Source organism: Palaemon carinicauda, chromosome 24 (genome assembly GCF_036898095.1).
Source record: "Palaemon carinicauda isolate YSFRI2023 chromosome 24, ASM3689809v2, whole genome shotgun sequence".
Lineage (NCBI taxonomy): Eukaryota > Metazoa > Arthropoda > Malacostraca > Decapoda > Palaemonidae > Palaemon > Palaemon carinicauda.
In genome coordinates, this window is record NC_090748.1 from 69,557,644 (window position 1) to 69,578,763 (window position 21,120).

The 21,120-nt window shown below is 41.8% G+C and overlaps 2 protein-coding genes across 2 annotated transcripts in view; one reads left to right on the forward strand and one right to left on the reverse strand.

Moving 5' to 3' along the window:
• The window catches only part of Ac13E (Adenylyl cyclase 13E), a 286,840-nt gene that overhangs the window by 258,915 nt on the left and 6,805 nt on the right, over window positions 1–21,120 (forward strand). The window contains exon 14 of the mRNA XM_068348168.1: window positions 19,610–19,709. Coding sequence (XP_068204269.1) covers window positions 19,610–19,709 — 100 coding nt within the window. The remainder of the gene's footprint in view (window positions 1–19,609; window positions 19,710–21,120) is intronic.
• LOC137618140 (uncharacterized) lies at window positions 8,883–10,906 on the reverse strand. The gene has a single exon (XM_068348166.1). The coding sequence runs from the start codon at window positions 10,681–10,683 to the stop codon at window positions 9,730–9,732; it is 954 nt and encodes a 317-aa protein (XP_068204267.1). The 5' UTR covers window positions 10,684–10,906; the 3' UTR covers window positions 8,883–9,729.

A 21,120-nucleotide genomic window follows, 5' to 3' on the forward strand; every position in this document is an offset into this window, starting at 1 on the left:
GGGTAATGAAAAAGCTGATGCTACAGCTAAATCTTCACTCAATTTTCCAAAGCAAGCTTTTTTACTACCAGTGAAAGATTGATATAACCCACTTGAAACATTTTATAGCCACAAAATGGCAAGATAAATGGATTAGCAAGTCTGATAGCAATAAGTTAATAGAACTAAAGCCAGTTGTTTATGGGAATCTTCATTGCAAACAGAAAGGAAGACAGAAGTCATTTTAGCCAGATTGCGCTTAGGTTACACAAAACTTATACATGGGTATTTGATGTGCACACCTCATGAAGCATTACCCATGTGCAATGAGTGTGACTGTATTTGAAGGGTGGGCTGACATGGCAAGCACTACTTCTTTCTATTAATAAGACCTACCACAACAGAAACAAAGTTATTGGTTTTGATTTAGATCAACTGCCGTGATATTTTGTATTTGAGTTTTATTTTTGGACTTTCACAATTTATTTTTGTGCCATAAATGTTCGTTCCGTTTCAGCCACTTGGGGAGGAAGTACCTGTGACGTCACAGAAAGGCTTTGGCGAGAAGCGGTTGTAAATAATCTAGGTTTGCTAGAACAGAAGATTTTGCTTGTAGGAAAAGTGATTTAGTATCAATTCTTTTGAGATTTTATGCATTCTAATGCCTCACAGGTGTGTTGCAGTTGGCTGCTTGAATACAGCAGGTAAAAATACTTCCCTGTATTTCTTCTCAAAGGATTAATTGTTAAGAAAATAGTGGGTCTCTCAAGTGCAACACACATGGGCCGAATGGATGCCCAGCCAAACTTGGAGGCTTTAGAGTCTTTATACTTTAATACATTAGTACTTAAAAACAAATAGTCTTGTTTAGCCACATTATGTTAACAACAGCTACAAAATGATAGTGATAGTAATCATCATCATCATCATCATCATCATCATAACAATAAATTTTAAATATTTAACTTAGCCGGTGAATATATAATAGCTGCAACTCTGTTGCTCGACAGACACATACATAAAAAACTCGCGAGCGATCGCTATGCAGGTTGCGGGTGTGCCCACCAGCGCCAACTGTCGGCCAGATACCACTCTCGGATGTAAACAAAACCTTCAATTTCTTCTCTGTCGACGTGTCGACAAGACATACTTTTACTCGCTGTTGAACCTGGAGTTTTTCCCATCATATTTGGTGAAGTACTTTAATTTGGTTTGAGCTTTCGCAGTACAGGTGTTTTTCTTCAAATAAATCCTTGAACTCGTTTTTGGATAGATTTAATTTTTGATGACAAAGAGAGTATGGACTTTCTTTGACTTTTAAATGGCCGACCCTTCCCTTAGACGGAAGTGTGTTTAGGCTTTTAGCAATTATCTTATCACGTTATAAATTAATTATAGATTTTCCTCTATATATTTTATTTCTCACCGCCTTTATTAGGCCTCTTCGATTAACTTTCCATTTATAATAAACATAAAAATAAATTTTAATGATTTGTTTATATGCGACCTTTCCTGAGAGTAGGCGGTCCTAACTTGGAAACCGAAGTTAAACAACGTTGAGCCCTTTCAATCGTAAATAGCTTTTAAAGAGCTAATGATTTAAAACTTTTTAAATGAATATTTTTTAATAGATATTTTATGAAAGATTTTCTTTGAATAGTCTTCGTACTGTTTCAAAGATGAACTAACGTTTAGTTTATTTATGCTACGCAGTTTGCGCTCTATCGTTACGATAGAGAGAGAGAGTATCACGGTTTCACTTTGCAGAAAGAGTAAATCGATTCTGACGTTTTGTTCATTCTTCTTTCAAAGCTTAAATGTTTTAAATTCTATTTTAAAGGAACTTTTTAATTGAAAAACCTTTCAGTTTTTTCCTTTGGTCAAATAACATGTTTTTTTGACGAAACGTAAGTGGGCTCTTCTCTTAGGTGCGAAATCAAGAGAGAGAGAGAGAGAAAGATAGAGACGGAGGGAGAGAGAGGAGAGAAAACGTTCCGTTCAAGCGGGTAACGTTGTTCTCGAGTTACTCTCGTCCCTAGTCTCTGTACGGGGAGAAAGGATAAAACGTTTTTAGTTTTTTATTCTCGTCCCCCGGCAATGTACGGTGAGAGATTGAAAACGTAGTTTTGAATGAACTAGTGTTTAGTCTCTTCCCCAGCCACTGAATTTTTTATCTTAAAATATGTTTACTGTTTTTTGCTGGTATTAATGTGCTTGCATTATACGACTGATTTCGCAATTACTACCTTTTGATGAGGGTAGAATTGCGTGCTTCAGGTAGAAATCAGTTTTATTCATACCTAATGTGAATTGTTAAAAAATTCGATTTCAGTGAAATAAGTGCAAAACAGAAAATCGTAGTGATAAAGTGATATTGCGCAAAGTGTTATCAGTGTTGCGACCGAGGGTTCGTCTGTTCGTGCCTGTCGTTCGCCTAGTCTGGGACCTCTTGCAAGCTCCCAAGCCCAGGGGAGAAGTAATGTCGTACGACTTATGGGTTCGAGAGGCCTTGATCAGCGAACAGACGTTCCCTCTATGGTTTCGGGTGTATCTTACCAAGATCACCCCTACCATAAGGCGAGAGAGACGATTTTCTCCTCGTCATCCGAAGGCTTTTCGCATAAGAAACCTGAAACAAGGTTTCGAGGCCCTTAAGTGAAAGTCAGTCCTTTCAGGACAGGTCCAGCGTCCTGGTTGTAGCCATTAGGACAGCTCTGACCCTATGCAGTCATCGGAAGACTGCTCGCCGCCTAACAAAAGCGTAACACAGACTCCGAGAGTCTTTTTGTTGGCAAGGTTTTGCGGTCACAGACGTTACCCTCGTCTCTTACCGCAACCATTTCCGTTGATCCTAAATGGGTTGTACGGCAAGACATGCAGAATAAGCTTGCCTCCCTTATGGAAGACTATTCTGCCGATAAGTCCGTTGAGCCTAGCCGTTTATCTCATCGAGATCCTGGCTTTCAGCCACCCTAACGTTCCTTTGTGCGTCCTGTTGACGTTGGCGTAGCTAAGTCACGTCAGTCAGGTTGTTTAGAACCACACTCGATGCGGTCTCGTGTGGATTTTCAGCCACATTTGGACGTTAGGCCACTTGCTGATGCTCCTGTTGACGTTCAGGACGTTCGCTAACAATCGGAGTTGACTTGTTTTGACGCTGAGCGTCAACCTCCGCATTCTAGAGTTGTTTTGACTGCTCAGTCTAGGCGGTCAAAGCAGTCTCGAGTGGACGCTGTGCGTCCTCACGCACCTGTTGTTGTTGACAGTTCACAGACTGTCAAGCAGTTACATGACGTTGCGTCCTGGTCTCTCGCACTTGTTGTTGTTGACAGTTCACAGACTGTCAAGCAGTTACATGATGTTGCGTCCTGGTCCGCTACTAATGCACCAGTGCGTGTGGACTCTGCTTGTAAAGCATTGCCACCACGGTAGGTCTCTCCCTTGCTTGAGACTCAGCTATTATCGGACAAGGTTCCTTCAGATGAGGAAGTTGCTGTTCCCCCTCCTACTGAAATTCCCTTGAGGACTCTGTCAGACGGAGAGGAGCCTAAAGCTGCTTAGCCCTCTATGGACTTTAAATAAATCATGCTGATTTTTAAGGATCTTTGTCCGGATCTTTTTGTAACTGCTGCTCCTCGTTCGCCTAAACGTCAGAGCTTACACTAGGCCTAGCTACTTCGAAGCCGTTGTTTTATAAGCTAGTGCTCTCTCGCTCTCCTAGAGAGCTTTACGTTTGCTAGGCGATTGGTTTATCACCAGGAGGAGTTTGGGGGATACAGCCTTTGCTCTCCCTTCTTTTAAACTGGCTTATAGAGCGAGAGTCTGATATGACACGAGAGAAGTTCTCGGCTTGGGAGTTCCTGCCTCTGCCCAGATAGACTTCTCAAACCTCATAGACTCTCCCTGGCGCCTGGCCATGAGACGCTCCAAGATTTTACAGGTCAACTTCACAGCTGTTTTCGAGCCTTTGAAGTTTTGCTGCACAATTATGTCATGCATAAACAAGGCTTTCAGGGATGGCTCCAATGATCTGACAGCCACGTTCTCTGCAGGAACAAGTCCCTCAGGGATGGCTCCATGATTTGGCAGCCATGTTCACTGCAGGAGTACGTAAGAGGCAAGTGCGCTCAATGTGTTCATTGTCAAGACAAACTTCACGATGAAGTCTTCCAGGCTGTCTTGACAGCATTTATGGAAGGCGACTGGATGGTCTCTCTCGACCTTCAGGAGGCATACTTCCACATTCCTATACACCCAGATTACCAACCGTTTCTGAGGTTTGTTTACAGGAATGTGGGGTACCAGTTTCGAGCTATCGGGGATCCGAGCCTCCCTGTACTTGGACGACTGGCTTCTCAGAGCATCGTCCAGCCTTCGCTGTCTGCAGGATCTACATTGGACGTTGAGTCTGGCCAGGGAGTTGGGACTTGTGGTCAACCTAAAAGTCCCAACTGATCCCATCCCAGATTATTCTATTTTTGGGGATGGAGATTCGCAGTCAAGCCCTGCTCGAAGTCCAACTAATGCTGAAAAGAAAACGTTTATTCAGTCAGGAGTTGGAACAGTCTCGTAGGGACTCTCTCATCCCTGGAGCAGTTTGTCTCACTAGGGAGACTACCCCTTCTGCCTCTCCGGTTCCATCTAGCCTCTCACTGGAACTAGGACAAGACATTAGGGACGGTATCATTCCCAGTCTCCGAACCAATAAAGGCATGCCTGAAATGGTGGGACAGCAATATCAGTCTGAGAGAGGGACTATCCCTAGCAGTCAAGAACCCAAACCACGTGTTGTCCTCAGACGCGTCGGGTTTGGGTTGGGTGCGACCCTGGACGGTCGGGAATGCGCTGGTCTGTGGACCTCAAGTCAGAAGAGCATGCACATCAACGGCAAGGAGCTATTAGCAGTCCACTTGGCCTTAATGATATTAGGAAGCGTCTTCGAAACTAAGTGGTAGAGGTCAACTCAGACAACACCACAACTTTGGCGTACATCTCCAAGCAAGGAGGCACACACTCCTTCACGCTGCTCGAGATCGCAAGGGACCTTCTCTTATGGTCTAGAATTCGAGGCATCTCCCTGTTGACGAGATTCATCGAGGGGGACTTGAACGTCTTGGCAGACTGTCTCAGTCGGAGGGGTCAGGTGATACCCACGGTATGGACCCTCCACAAGGACGTGGGCAAGAGTCTTTGGGCTTCTTGGGGTCAACCAACCATAGACCTCTTTGCCTCCTCGTTGACCAAAAGGTTACCAATCTTTTGCTCTCCAGTCCTAGATACAGAAGCAATCTACATAGACGCGTTTCTACTGGATTGGTCTTTTATGGACTTATATGCATTCCCACCATTCAAGATAGTCAACAAGGTACTGCAGAAGTTCGCCTCTCACGGAGGGACAAGGTTGACGTTGGTTGCTACCCTCTGGCCCGCGAGAGAGTGGTTCACCGAGGTACTTCAATGGCTGGTAGACTTTCCAAGAAGTCTTCCTCTAAGGGTAGATCTGTTACATCAGCCCCACGTAAAGAATGTCCATCAAAGCCTCCCCGCTCTTCGTCTGACTTCCTTCACACTATCGAAAGAATCTCAAGAGCTAGAGGTTTTTCGAAGGAGGCAGTCAGTGCGATTGCAAGAGCTAGGAGAGCTTCTACCATTAGAGTATACCAGTCGAAGTGGGAAGTCTTTCGAGACTGGTGCAAGTCAGCATCTGTGTCCTCGTCCAGTACCTCTGTAGCCCAAATCGCAGATTTTCTTTTACATCTGAGAAAGGTTCGCTCCCTTTCAGCTCCCACGATTAAGGGCTACAGGAGCATGTTGGCTTCGGTCTTTCGACATAGAGGCTTAGATCTTTCCAACAATAAAGATCTCCAAGATCTCCTTAAGTCTTTCGAGACCTCTAAGGAACGTCGTTTGGCAACTCCTGGATGGAACTTAGACGTGGTCCTAAGGTTCCTCATGTCAGACAGGTTTGAGCCATTACATTCAGCCTCCCTGAAGGATCTCACCCTCAAGACACTTTTCCTAGTGTGCTTGGCTTCGGCTAAAAGGGTCAGTGAACTTCATGCCTTCAGTAAGAACATCGGCTTTTCTACAGAAAAAAGCCACTTGTTCACTTCAACTTGGTTTCCTGGCCAAAAATGAACTGCCTTCTCGTCCTTGGCCTAAATCTTTTGATATTCCTTGCTTATCAGAGATCGTAGGCAACGAACTGGAAAGAGTATTATGTCCTGTTAGAGCTCTTAAGTTCGTTTTAGCTCGTACTAAGTCATTATGAGGGAAATCTGAGGCATTATGGTGCTCAGTTAAGAAACCTTCATTGCCTATGTCAAAGATTTCTTTGTCATATTTTATCAGATTTTTTTAATACGAGAAGCTCATTCTCACTTGAATGAGAAAGACCGATGTTTGCTTAAGGTTAAGACGCACGAAGTTAGAGATATAGCAACCTCCGTGGCCTTCAAGCAAAATAAATCTCTGCAAAGTATTATGGACGCGACTTCTTGGAGAAACAAGTCAGTGTTCGCGTCATTTTACTTAATAGATGTCCAGACTCTTTACGAGGACTGCTACACACTGGGTCCATTCATTGCAGCGAGTGCAGTAGTGGGTGAGGGTTCTACCACTACACTTCCCTAATTCCAATATCCTTTTAATCTGTCTCTTGAAATGTTTTTAATATTGTTTTATGGGTTGTTCGGAAGGCTAAGAAGCCTTTCGCATCCTGATTGATTTGGCGGGTGGTCAAAGTCATTTCTTGAGAGCGCCCAGATTAGGGGTTTGATGAGGTCCTGTTGTATGGGTTGCCGCCCTTGATACTTCAGCTCCTAGGAGTCTTTCAGCATCCTAAGAGGATCGCTGGGCTCCGTGAGGAAGACAGACTTACAAGGCAGAGTAATCGTCTAAGTCAACTTCCTCACCAGGTACCTATTTATTTTGGTTTTGTTATATTGATAACTGCCAAAATGAAAAAACTCTTAGCTTATACGCTGTAAACATAATTAACTCTGGTCTCTACCCACCTCCTTGGGTGTGAATCAGCTATTATATATTCACCGGCTAAGTTAAATATTTAAAAATTATATTTTAATTATAAAATAAATTTTTGAATATACTTACCCGGTGAATATATAAATTAAATGACCCTCCCTTCCTCCCCAATAGAGACGCAGTGGGATGAGAAGAAATTGAAGGTTTTGTTTACATCCGAGAGTGGTATCTGGCCGACAGTTGGCGCTGGTGGGCACACCCGCAACCTGCATAGCGATCGCTCGCGAGTTTTTTATGTATGTGTCTGTCGAGCAACAGAGTTGCAGCTATTATATATTCACCGGGTAAGTATATTCAAAAATTTATTTTATAATTAAAATATCATATTATCCATAATATTGATTATAAATATTATTACAAATACACCTACCAACATTATATTTATAAAGCCAGGTTACAAAATCCATCAATCAATCAAATATCTGTTACTTGTTATAAACTTTTAAAATTAATTTTGTGATGGTAAAATCTTGTATAAACGAATTTAGTGTGTGACATTCTATTTATGCAGATTTTGTATAGATGAATTTACTGTGTAATATTCTTTCCCATAACTGAGGGCTTTATCCAGAAACACCTAGTATGTTCTGTTTTTAGCTACCTCCCCTCAAAGCATACATTGATTTATTCTTTTTTAATGAAATTTTTTTTTCTCTATACTGTATCTATTTCTTAATGGGCAAATTTCAACTTCGCTGCTGTTCCCTGGCTACTTTCTTCATATGGCTCGAACTGGTATGGTTCCAGAATTGCTGATGACTGATCCTCGTTATCTGCTATATCTTTGTTTATATCATTTGAGCATTTATTCTATAGAAAAAAAATTACCCAAATCTATGCTGTGTTTGGTATTGGAAGCCATTTTCATGGGGTTAGCCGATTGTAAACAAACCGGGTGTCGGAGTCAAGTTGTGTCTACGTGACTTCACACAATGGCGGAGCAGCCTATGCCAAATCTCACGAGTCTGGTTGAGGCTTGTGCCTAGTGTTTATTATTTTATGGCTCCGAGTGAATTATGGATGTATATTGTTTATTTTTTCAGAGTTGTTTTAGGCATGTCAGCTAAACTTTAACTATGAAACATTTTTAGTGACTAAAAGTGTTTAAAAGATATTCATGTTTTGTTGAGGAAACTTTTAATGACCTTTTATCAGACTCCGAGAACTCAGATTTTAGGATTTTAACTTTTTTAAGAAACAGGCTTTATAGATAAGATTTAAATTTCTATATGTAATAGATTTTACTTTAATTTATTTATTTTTATCCATAAGTATAATTTTATTTATTTATCATATAAATAATATTTTTTCTTCCCGGTGTTAATCAGGCCACCTCTTTAAGAGTCAAGTTTAACTCATTGGTTTGGTTAATCTCCTCGCTTTAAAAGTAATAATAAAGGGATTTTGACGAAGGAAAAATCTATTTCTGGGCGAGGGACCTGTGTCGCCCAGTGAAATACTCCTCTTAGCACCATTTCTAAGGTATAATTACTGCTAATTATACCAGGGAAAAAAGTTGCATGGAAAGCCAGGAATAAACCCAGCTCGCTCACTCTAATTGAGTGTCGGTATAGTAACTGGGGTGTGTTAGAACCACGACCAGAGGTCCCTCACCAGTTAGTTCTTTCCTTCCTCAATATCCCCCGACACTACGAGGTGCCGCTCTACATCCGACTACTGCCCTCTACTACGACTATCCTCCCCCCACCCTTACCCCTTCCCACGCTTCTTCCCTCATTCCTACTAGCACCCCAAGCTTGGACCACCCTAAGGTGAGGGAAAAAAGGGGGTGGGTTCACTGGGCGACACGGGTCCCTCGCCCAGAAATAGATTTTTCCTTAGTCAAAATCCCTTTTCTGGGCTCAACCTGTGTCGCTCCGTGAAATAATAACAGAGAATTGGTCCTAATGCTTGGGAACACATATAAAGGTAAGGAACTGAAATAAAATAGAATATTGAATTAAGAGAGTTTAATAACAAATCTTAAACTACTAATCTCTTAAAGTACAATACTCAGTTAGAGACCCAAAATTAAAAGTTTACAAATTTTGGGAAAACTCTTAACAAACAAAGATCATGAGATGTTCAATTATAACAAGAAAAAACATAAATAAATTATATACATCATAACCATGGGGTAGGGTGGTAACCAAATGAATGACAAAGGTACAGTAGGGAGAGTAGGCAAGGCAGGTGACGGCCCGCTCCTTATAAGGAGACAAGGCACAAAAAGAAAAAAAGAGATAAGAAGATAGGACCTAGTTATAATGGTTCTGCTATACAGTATCTGGAGGAACTACAGTACGTTCCATGCTGCCACTGTTGCAAACTTAGGGCCTCCAAGGATTTCAAATAGTGGCGCTTGAAGACTGTTGGTGATTTCCTGCCTGTGTATCTTTTTAATTCGTCAAAATTCATATGATGGAAATAATTAACTGATGTTGCCACTGCTCGGATATCATGGGCATGTGGGACTGAAGCAGGATTGGCTTGCTTAATAAAATAAAGAATCTGCTGCCTAATTCCTTTAAAGGAAATAGTTCCTCCATGCTCTCGAATAAACAAAGGGCCTGAAGACGTATTAGTAGTTCTATTCAAATAAGCTTTCAGAGTGTTAACAGGGCACAAGGAGAGATCCTGAGAAAGTGGGACAATCTTCCATGGGGTCCATCTATTCTGTGGATTCTCATTCTTTGCTAAGAAATGTCAATCTGGAAAGAGTAAGACTTCACCAGAGGAAAGAAAGTCAATATGACCTGGCTCTCTAGATAACGCCGAGAGTTCAGATATTCTGGCTCCTGAAGCTAAACTTACCAAGAATAATGTTTTTCTAAGAATCGTTATACAAGAACATGAGTCATTATCAGTATCAGAAGCCAATTTAAGGACATCATTTAGAAACCAAGAAACCACGTGTGGACGAGTTGCTGGTTTTAGCCTAGCACAAGCTTTGGGGATAGATGAAAAATACGAATCCCTAAGATCAATATTGAACCCGAACTGAGATATTTTCTTCAAAGCGGACTTAATCGTGGTAATAGTACTGGCCGCTAGTCCCCCTTCAAACAAAGTTCTGAAAAAGGTAACTGCCAGATTGGCAGTCATCGTCTGAACATCTGAGTCTTTCAAAAACTTCTCTAACTTCTTGACAGCAGAATCATATTGCAGAAGGGGGGAATCCCTCTTGTCCGACTCCAGGAACAATGTGTTAAGAGGATCGATATCAGCATCCTTCTGTGCCGCAAATTTCATGAAGTCCATAAAGTTAGGGCACTCAGAATTCTTGAGGAAGCTGACACATTGCGAGTTTGTACTGTTTGCGTTAACTTCGGGTTGGGGTCCGCCAAGGACGGAGTCCCTGTTCCGCCAAGAGGAAACCAGTTGCTTTTTGGCCAATTGGGAGCTGCTAGAGTAATCTGTCCTCTGAAAGTCCTGAGTCTGTCCAGAACTTTCATCAGCATGTTTATAGGAGGAAACAGGTAAATCCCCCGCCAGGTATTCCAATCGATGGACATGGCGTCCGTGGCATAGGCCAGAGGGTCCAGGTTGGGGGCTAAATAACATTGTAGTTTGTAATTTAATTCCGTGGCGAATAGATCCACTTGAAGATCCAGAACTTTCTGGCAAATCCAACGGAATGACTCTTGGTCCAGGGACCATTCTGACTCCAGCGGGGTCGTCCGTGAAAGTGCATTGGCGACTATGTTCCTTACGCCCGCCAGGTGAATTGCTGACAAATGCCAATGGTTCCTTGTTGCCAATGAAAATATTGCAATCATCACCTGATTTATGTGACCTGATTTGGAACCTCCTCTGTTGATGAAGTGAACTATCACCGCGGTCTCTAGAATTAATCTGATATGTTGATTCTTTGACGGAGAGAGCCGTCAAGAACACTGCCATGGCCTCTAGAATATTGATATGCAACTGACGGAAAGTCACTGACCACAAACCTTGCACCTTTTCGAATGGGGAGTAACCCCCCTAACCGCTTAGGGAGGCGTCCGTATAGACTACTAATGCCGGCGGAGGGAAATGAAGAGGTACCGACTTTGCCAAGTTACGGAACCTTCGTCCATGGGTGAAGTCTTTTCCCTAGGATAGATGGAATGCGAGAAACCTTGTCTCGACTTTGGTTGTTTGCTCTGGACCTACAAACTCGATTGATGTCCTTTAATTTGGCTTTCAGTAGAACGTCTGTTACGGAAGCAAATTGGAGTGAACCTAAGATCCGTTCTTGATTTCTCTGAGATGTTACTTTGTCCTTGAGAAATCTTTTCGTGTTCTTTGCTATCTCTTTCCTCTTCTTTGGAGGAATAGACAGTTTGTGGGTGGTCAGGTTCCAATGTAGACCCAACCACTGGAAACATGACGCCGGAATCAGGCGGGACTTTTTGAAATTTACTCGGAACCGTAAGTGTTCCAGAAAATTTATTACTTCGTCCATCGCCTCGCGACACTCCTTGTCGTCGTTGGCCCAAATAAGCCAATCGTCTAGATAGGCCACCAACTGTATTCCCTGAGTTCTCAGCTCCTGGACCACCGTCTCCGCCAACTTCGTGATTGTTCTGGGAGCGATATTGAGACCGAACGGCATCACTCTGAAGGTGTATGCCCGTTTGCCTAGCTTGAATCCCAGGAAAGGACGAAAATGCCACGCTATCGGAACATGATAATAAGCGTCTGTAAGATCTATAGAGGTGGTGACGGCCACACGGGGAAGTAAGGTCCGTACCTGCGCGACGGTCAGCATATGGAACTTGTCGCATTGAATGAATGTATTCAAACGAGACAGATCTAAGATGACTCTTCGTTTGGCACGCTGAATTAGCGACCTTGAAACTTTAAATGCTTTACCTCCTTTATTGCATTCTTGAGAAGGAGATCTTGTGCGAAAAGCGTGAGATCTGCCGTTGGACTCTGATAAAACCTGATCGGTGGAGGGGGCCCTTGAATCCAACTCCACCCTAGGCCCTTTGATACTATGCTGTGTGCCCATTTGTTGAACGTCCAACGGCTCCGGAAAAGGTATAGCCTCCCCCCTACCTGAGGAGTCTCATTGGTTTGCAGAATGTCTGCTACCACGGCTCCCTCGGAATCCTCTGCCCCTCCTGGAAACCCGACCGCCTCCTCTGTGGCGAAAGGGTCCCCTAGACCTACTCCCTCTCGCCTGCCTATTATACCCGTGAGCCAGGCCTTGGGATTCAAAGGCAGGGTTATAAGCAGGCGAAGTAGAGAACGAAGTCGATGGTTGAGGTGGCTGGCTTACCAACACAAATTGTTGTTGGGGATGAGGTTTAGAGGTGGAAGGATGATGCACCTGGACCACAGGTTGGACTTGTGAACTCTGGAAGGCGAGAAACCTTCTCGGTCTTTTCCTGCCTCGTAACTGCGTCCCTGTGGGTTCAAATTTCCTCTTAGGGATGAAACCCCACCTAACCCTGAGGGTCTGATTGACCCTAGCTGCTTCACTGAGGATGCTGTTCACCATAGCATCTGGGAAAAGATCTGCTCCCCAGACTGAGGCTTTAATCAGCCTGTTAGGCTCATGCCTAATGGAAGCCTCCGCTAAAACGTGCTTCCGGCACGAATGGCCAGCTACTGCAAAGTCGTATAGATCACACTGAAGCGTGTGAAGCAAAGACTTCGCCAAGATCTTAAAAAGAGGCTCATCAGCGTATACCAACGAAGACATCTCCACCATTGTAGCCGAGTTCATAGACCTACTCAGTCTGACTCGTGCCTCATACTCCGTCCTAATAAGCGAATCCGGTAACCGGGGAAGACGTTCACTGAACTGTGCAGTCGCACAGTCCGGATTAAACTTACCCGTCGTGAAGGTAGCCGGAGCATCAAGCCAGCAGTCTTGGTCCCCTGGGAACAGCAAAGAAGTCAGGTCAGTCTCTTTAAATTGTGGCATAGGCTTGTCCTCCATAGCCGCTTGCAAAGTAAGGTCCACCACCTTGGTGGTGCATGGAGTAGGGGTCTGCTCTTCGATCACGAACATGGTATACGCCCCTTTATGAGGGGTTAACTTCGTATTTACACACTCCCACTGCGTCAGGGTCTGGACCCAGGCGGACTGAGCCTGCTCTTTCGGGAATATGACAGTTTCTTTTGGAACTTTATCTACCCTGACTAGCGCGTCCTCTGTCAGGCGTGCATAGCCAGGGAAGGGGAATTGCAAACATGGCAGGTAGAACTCAAAGTCCTCCACCGGACGGGTACCACAACCCTCGATAGTCAACATGCCCTCGGAAAACGGGGCATGAAGGGCCAACCGCCACGGGTTGCTCTTAACAAACGCCGGAAGCTTCGACGCATCCGGGACCACAAACTGTTGTTGCTGCGGGACCCCTGATCTCAAGAGATTTTCAAGCATGTTCTCATGGTTCTGCAGTCTTTGGGGGAAAGAGTCCATCAACTGAAGACGATCGGCAATAGGGGCAATCTGGGATTGAACAATACTCCCTATCTGCTCCATGAGCTGGCTCGAAAAGGTCACTGGATTAAAAGCCAGTTCCGGCGACTTCGCCTCTGAGCTCCTCGCTCTCGAGCCCTGGGTTGGTGGAGGGACCTTTGCTGAGGCCGTCCGACGCTTAGAAACCGAGGATGGCCTGGCGGGGAGAGATTTAAGTATTTTAGAAGGCTTGTGAGCCTTGGGTAATGCCTTCTTGACATGATTTATTTTAGGGACTACTGAACGTGACGTCCCCAGCCATGACATTTCCAGTAAATCCCGGGAAAGAAGAAACAGAAGAAGAAATAAAATGCGGCGGACTAATAAAAGGAACCTTAGACCGGATGCTACCTGCCTCACCTACCACCCTACCTTGACCGGTCGAGTCGACGACCATAGGTTCCACGTCTTAAGTTAATAGCAGCAACATCTCCTAACACATCTTCTCCTAGGACCTCTAAATCTTCAGGGAAGGCCTTGGTTTCCTCACGAATCCTGGCAATGATTAGGGCTGCCACATCTGACGCTACCGCCGCCGACATCTTGGCGTTGGGATAGAGGAGGGAGCACATCTCCTCCGCCAAAATATATGGCTGCTTGGCTTTTATGTTCCAGCCAAAGCCACCCACCCAGGTCTTGAGGGTCGCAAGAGAAGCGCTCTTGATTGCGGGAGCGATCTGAAAGAGAAATCGCCATTTAGAACGCAAACCATAAAAGGGATTTAGGTAAAGAAAACATTAATACTTGAATACCGGGATGTACAATAACTATTTTCTACAACAAAGGAGAAAATTCCATACTAAATTTGTAACGTACCAAAATATTCCCAAATAGACAATAAGTAGCAATAGGGGAAAGAATATAGTACATACCGAGTCACTCGTAAGATCAGAGACCAGAGCGTAACAAATGTCACATCCATCCGGGTGCCAGACCAAAAGATCGGCCACCTGGACCGCACTCCCAGCATGGGAACGGCAAACCTCATGCCCGCAAGGTTGCTGCAACACAGCAGTGCATGCTGTCTCCTAACAGCGTACCACCTGCAAGGTAATTTGGTATACAGTATGAGCATTAAATTAACTTGCGCTGGGAAATCCGGCGGAATACTTATAGAAATTAAAATCCGACGCGTAGGCTCGGCAGAAAAGCATGCTTGCTTAAGGACTAGATAAAAATGATATGTAATAGTACCCTATATATGTTAGTCGATAAAACGTAATCATAAATGGAGCGCTCGGGAACGATGATTGGATTAACTGTGAACCAGTCCACCAGCCCCGGAGAAAGAAATATAATATGAACTTTCAGCTTTCACCAATATAGCGCCGGAATACATGCGTAACCCCGGCGCAAAAAATCAAATGCTACTGTAATTATATTTGTCAGTAAACAAAAAGCTCCGTCTAAGCCCCTCTCCCGGACCAACCATCCATAAAATTTTGTAAACAAATATTGGATAAATAATGGATCAGAACAGAGTAGAATATCTGAATCCGATCAAAGAATCATAGCTACTATTTATAGATACGATTCTCAAAGTATCCCGGCCCTCCCGGAACGGAAGGATAACAAGGATGGAGTACCAGGGAAATGGGGGTGGGGGTGAGGTACAAGGCGAGAAGCACACTCAGTCCTGCACGTCTGGTAGCCAACCATGACGAGACAAGGAGAGAGTGCTACCCGCGTCGACGCACGGAGTGTATGAGCCAGCCTCCACCTCGGGTGACTTCCCATTTTCTATATAAAAACACGTGACACAAGCCTACCACCCGATGTAGGGAGTGGCGAAAGGCTTATAGGGGGGAGAGTGCACCCAAAGGGAGTGACTGGCTTGAAATCTGGTGACCAGTGTGGTCGGGGCGGTGAGACTACCCTCCGAAACACAAAGGAAAGACCCGATGAGGCGGTAGGCATATGGCTTCCCGTGAAAGCACGCAGATAACAATAACCACAATAATAATAATGTGGCAGACGTGATATACAATTAAATAGGCTATAACGACATACTGAGTAAAAGAGGGAGAGGAACACAACGTAAAAGTAATGTATAGCCTAACCCTCCAAAATCGGGTAGTTGCCGACCTGGACAGGAAACTACACTACTCTAAACAATAAGTCCTCCAAAATCGGGTAAAATAACAACCTGGTCAGGTAGTCCCTAAATAAAGTAAAAACGTGTCCCGATTCCCCTTAAAATACTCAAAATGAACAAGTTAACTAAGATATAAAATAGATATATCAAAGAGGAAGCTCACGGGGTAGGCTACCGTCCGAAGCCGTGTCCTGCTCGGTCGGGTAGGCTAACTAACTAAACATCCAAATAGCCTAAATAAATGTCAATAACCATGCCAAACCCTGTATAAGATGTCTAAAAACAACTAAATGGCAACCACAATTAGTATGAGGAACTAAATGAAAGTCGCACATAACAAAGAGATCAGGAGGTAGCGACACCAAAATGGCCGCCAATATACCCGTAAAGGAAGACATCATACAAAGCAGCTGAGACTAAAAACAACAAGATTATAAAATTAACGTGTGTCGCTACCTAGAATTATCAAAACAGACAATTTTAATACTCAACTTGGGAGCAGGGATCTCCAAAACGTCTGACATCTTCAAAAACACTGAAACACAAAGCTACGAAAACAACACGTCTGAATCTCACTGGTGCTAGAAAGGAATGAGGGAAGAAGCGTGGGAAAGGGGTAGGGGTGGGGGGAGGATTGTCGTAGTAGAGGGCAGTAGTCTGATGTAGAGCGGCACCTCGTAGTGTCGGGGGATATTGAGGAAGGAGAGAACTATCTGGTGAGGGACGTCTGGTCGTGGTTCTAACACGCCCCAGTTACTATACTGACACTCAATTAGAGTGAGTGAGCTGGGTTTATTCCTGGCATTCCATGTAACTTTTTTCTCTGGTATATTTAGCAGTATTTATACCTTAGAAATGGTGCTAAGAGGAGCATTTCACGGAGCGACACAGGTCAAGCCCAGAAATGTACTTTTCCATTATTAACTTTTGTTATACTCGTACTTTTAGCCAGGTTATGGTGTTTCTTCATTTCCCGTGTTGTTAGAAGTACAGAGTGGTGAAATTATATTTGTAGTCTGTAGATCCACATACCATTTTTTCTCCATGACATTTGTGAATTAGAAAATTACTGCATCGAGTATTCTAGTTTCTCTAATGCACAGATATTTTAGCATCTAATGTTAGTGAAATTTTGTGTTCAGAACAGGGATGTTAGGCATAAGAAAAGTCATTCAAAGAATATAGAATTATCTAAAGTGAAAAGTCTGTTAGGGCTAGTGATTGATATCATAGGCATAAACAATGGTACATCTAACAATTACCAGGAAATGAGATTCTGGCTATTTCTTCTCGTGTGGCTAATGCAGTTTCTAATCTTGATTCTACAGTGGTTACTTTTTCTAATAATACTGTGCTGTTACCAAGCCAAATAAGAGTGCTAGCGCTTCACATTTGGTTACAACTCCCACTCCTGCTAGTTTTATAAGTTTTCTTAGTTTCCTGAATGTATCTTAATGTTAGTCAATCTGGTTTGCATCAGAGACTTCTACTTTTTTCCGTACATGATATTAATTGGAAAATCTCTGTTGCAGAATCAAGTTTGAATTGCCATGATTTGCTTTCTTCTTTTCCCTTGTCCTTATCACCAAACAAATTGGGTTTCAGGATGGCCAGCCAATCTTCTGGTTTGCTAAAAAATCCCAATATGCCTTCATTTAACTTTGGGAGAGATCCAGTTTCACTTACAATGCAAAAGGTGCTTTCTCTCAAACTCTCTGTCATGCTTAGCAGTGCATTCTTTGAAGCTTTGACACTTGGTGTTGAGCAAGAAAATACTAAGATCATGACTTTTACAATGTGTCTATAAGAAAATACAATATTGCTCTATTTTTCATGAGGATAACATGGGGGCTAATGATTGAAAGTCGTATACAGGTAATGACAATTCAGGCTTTATTAATTATACAGTTAGTGTAGCTCATGGTTTATGGCTAGGATGTGGGAGACAAGAGGAAGTGGAAGGGGTCTCTGCCTGAAGCGAGAATCTCCTTTCATGCAAATTTTACTGGGAGTTCTCTCTCTTGAACGATGTCCATTATCAGTGACAGTCATTTAATACACATTTTGAACACTTGGTCATCTTATTTACACACAAACATTCGGGTTTGACAAGGAACCTATCTAGAGACAAGTGTTTTATCCTTTTCTTCAAAATAACATGAAAATTAGACATTGCAGTGTAGGTAAATAGATTTGCTATTTGCCCTGACGAAGCCTTATGTGGATTATGTGTTTCTACAACATATCCCTAACTTCACTTAAAGCATGAAGTTGGTTTCTCTCTTCCTCCTCCTCGTCCTCAATTGAAATCTTGTATGCATTCTCTTGATGCTGCATTCTTCACAAATACTGTAGTGTTTTTCAAAGGATGCATATCACATTTTTTAGTCATGGCATGGTAACCCTAAATGCATTTCTTTAGCCTACAATGAACTGTGCTTGCTGTCATTTGAAAAAGAATTTTTTTTTAAATTCTTTTTCTATACTACTGAAACCATAGAATATTCACACCATTGCATAGCTAACAAGTGTCGGAAATTAGCTAAGGATACATGAAAAGTAAAGTTATTTAGTCCTCTGGATTTTCCCAAACTAAATGCAAAGCAAAATAAGTAAAAATATAAATTACTTATGTATGGCAACTCACAATGGCCAGCTGTTAAATGAACCAAACTTCAGAGAGGTAGAGTAACAACTTCCTCAAAACAAAACAAAACAAAAAGCAAACAAACACCTTCACAAATGAGTTGAACAAAAATTTTTACTTCAGTTCTTGGCTACTTATCTCGAGAAACATGACTAGGTGAACACTTGTAAAATAGAAAATGTATGGTTTCCAAAATTATTTCAAGAAACGCGTACTGAAGTAAGAAAAATATCTGTGTATCACCTGATAGGAGACACTGATTTAGCTTGATATTAACCACCAGATGTCACCTTGGTGAGTAGAAGGCATGGTCCCTCTTAAGGGAATAAAATAGGAAGTTTTGATTTTTATTTTTGGGGGTTAATGTCAATATTGAATCAGCCTTGGGACTAAGTAATGAAAACATTATAGAAATTATATTGTATTGGCCCATCATAGTGTACTTAATCTTTCTCTCTCTTGAGTTTTCATATCGAACATGTTTATATAGACTGTATATTGAATTAGGTGCTGATAACCTTATCATAACCCTTATGTTTTAAGGAACATGAACCTCATTAATTTTAAAGGTTATACTATGGAAAATATTTTTGTACCATTATTTTAGATATTTTCTTTCTCATTCTTTCTCTCTAGGATAGCATCTATTTCAGATACCGTAACTTTTATTTATTGATATTACAATTTATTACGTAAAATTACTTTGTATTTATAATGACTGTACAGCTTGTCATAATATTGTACTGTTGACAAGAGAAAGACATGACAGATTAGATATTTGTGTTTTTAATTGCTGCATGTCAGAAAAAAAAAGCCTATTGAGCCATAGGCAAATACCTGGCACAAAGCGTAACTGTGTACATTAATGTATATGGGCAATACTGCACTAAAATGTGTTACTCATAGTTTTGACAATAATAGGTATGAAGTAAAGAATGCTTTACATCATTTACTATAATTTTCCCAACCAATAACAAAAACCAAAAAATTTCCACCCCTCTCCTTCTCTCAACTCCTCCCAACTCCTTCCCTGTGGTGCTATGTGGGGAATGTCACTACATTTAGGAAACCTAAAGTTATTCTGGGATTTTTAAGAACTTTGTGTTTTGCAGAAAATATTCACAGAATTTAAGAGACAACTTTGCGAGTGCATGCATGCTTGCACATGATACAGTAATGTATTTAGGTTAAAGTTGATTAAATATATAAATCTATCTTGTCAAAGATCAATTTATTCCATAGATGCATTAATGTATTCATTAAACTGCAGTCTAGAATATTAAGTCAAATCTTTGGTTATTAAATATATTTTAGCCTCGGTTAGAAATTGACTAGTGTATATATCTTATAAATATTGCCCTAATTGTATTCAATTATTCACCAGCTTTTCGCCATAAATGGTATGAGTCCAGGAGATTTGTTGACTCATCGTGTGAGTGGTTACTATACCTCCAGTCAGTCATCAGTTGCTGAACACAAGTTTGGTAAGTTGTGGTCTTTAATCACTTCGCTAATTATCACAAATTTTGTTTGTTTTGAATAGGGAATATAGAATATCTTTGAGTATATTTAACCATAGCATTTCAATTTATAATAGAACAGAGTACCCTCCGTTTATTCATAAAGTAGTAGTCCTAACTTTTATTTATTATATATACAAAGTTTATTCATTCACACTTGTGCATGTATATTTGTCAAAAATGTTTTACTTTTGGTGAGCTTTTATGAATCAGGTATGGAGAAATGAACTTTATATTATAGAAGAATCCAGATTATATACAATGGAATTATGTATATAATAAATGACTTGCATCGGGGAAACTTAGACTCCTTTTATACAGAAATCATAGTTCTTTCCAAATCAATTTTGTACCAGCAGATTTTATCTGTAGGATTTTAAATATCTTTTTTCATACTTATTGCAATTTATGACTTAAGTATTTGTTTACAAAACCACCCTCTCCATTTACTCACAAATTATGTAGTCTGTCCTGCAGCACTCCTCTTCTTTTACAGTAATTAGGAGGTTCGTTAAATGCTGGGAAGGCAAAATATGGCCAGCATTTAAAGAACCCCCTAATTACAGTTCTGTACAAGAAGAGGAGAGCTGCAGGACTGCATAATTTTGGAGTAAATGGAGAGGGTGGTCTGGTAAACAAATACCATGACTTATTTACAATATGGAATGTATTAATGTACTGGTATGATCTCTTTTTCTGAAAAATTAATATGACTCTTGGGTGACTATAAATGTATTACAGTAAAAAAAAACTGAGCTTTTTCAGTGAAACACCATTTACATTTATTTTTTTGTTAAGATTTTAAGGGACATGCCAAAAACCTGGGCTACAAAAATAGACTAGTTATTAATCAAGTTTTTTATCGTCACATGAGGTATGCGCAATGGAAGACCAATACTGTACAGTAATACCTCGCAATACGAGTGTCCCAACATACAAGAAATTTGAAATATGAGGAAAGTTTCAAGCAAATTTTTGCTCCGAGATACGAGAAAAATTTGAGATACGAGGATACGAGACGGTTCCCTATGCGGCCGCTAGGTGGCCGAGTGTGTGAGAGGCTGCTCACGAGGACAGCATTGCTCACTCTTTCCCGTTGGATCAATGTCGCGTAAAGTTATCTCCGAGCATCGGTCGTAATGTTTGCATTTTTTACGTGTTTTTTGCGTTAATCAGTACATAATTAAGTGAATAAGCAATGGGGCTAAAGCAAGCGAGCGCAAACAAGGGTAGTGAAAAGAAAAAGCGTATGATGACAATCGAGATAAAGCATGAAATGATAGAAAAACACGAGAGTGGTGTACGAGAGGAGTACATCAACAACATGTACCATCCTCAAGCAGAAGGATGCTATAAAGAAGGAAATCAGAGGCTT

Bases quoted from the DNA above. Each gene is read 5' to 3' on its own strand.
- LOC137618140 (XM_068348166.1), bottom strand. From the start codon at position 10,683: ATGGTCCCTGGACCAAGAGTCATTCCGTTGGATTTGCCAGAAAGTTCT.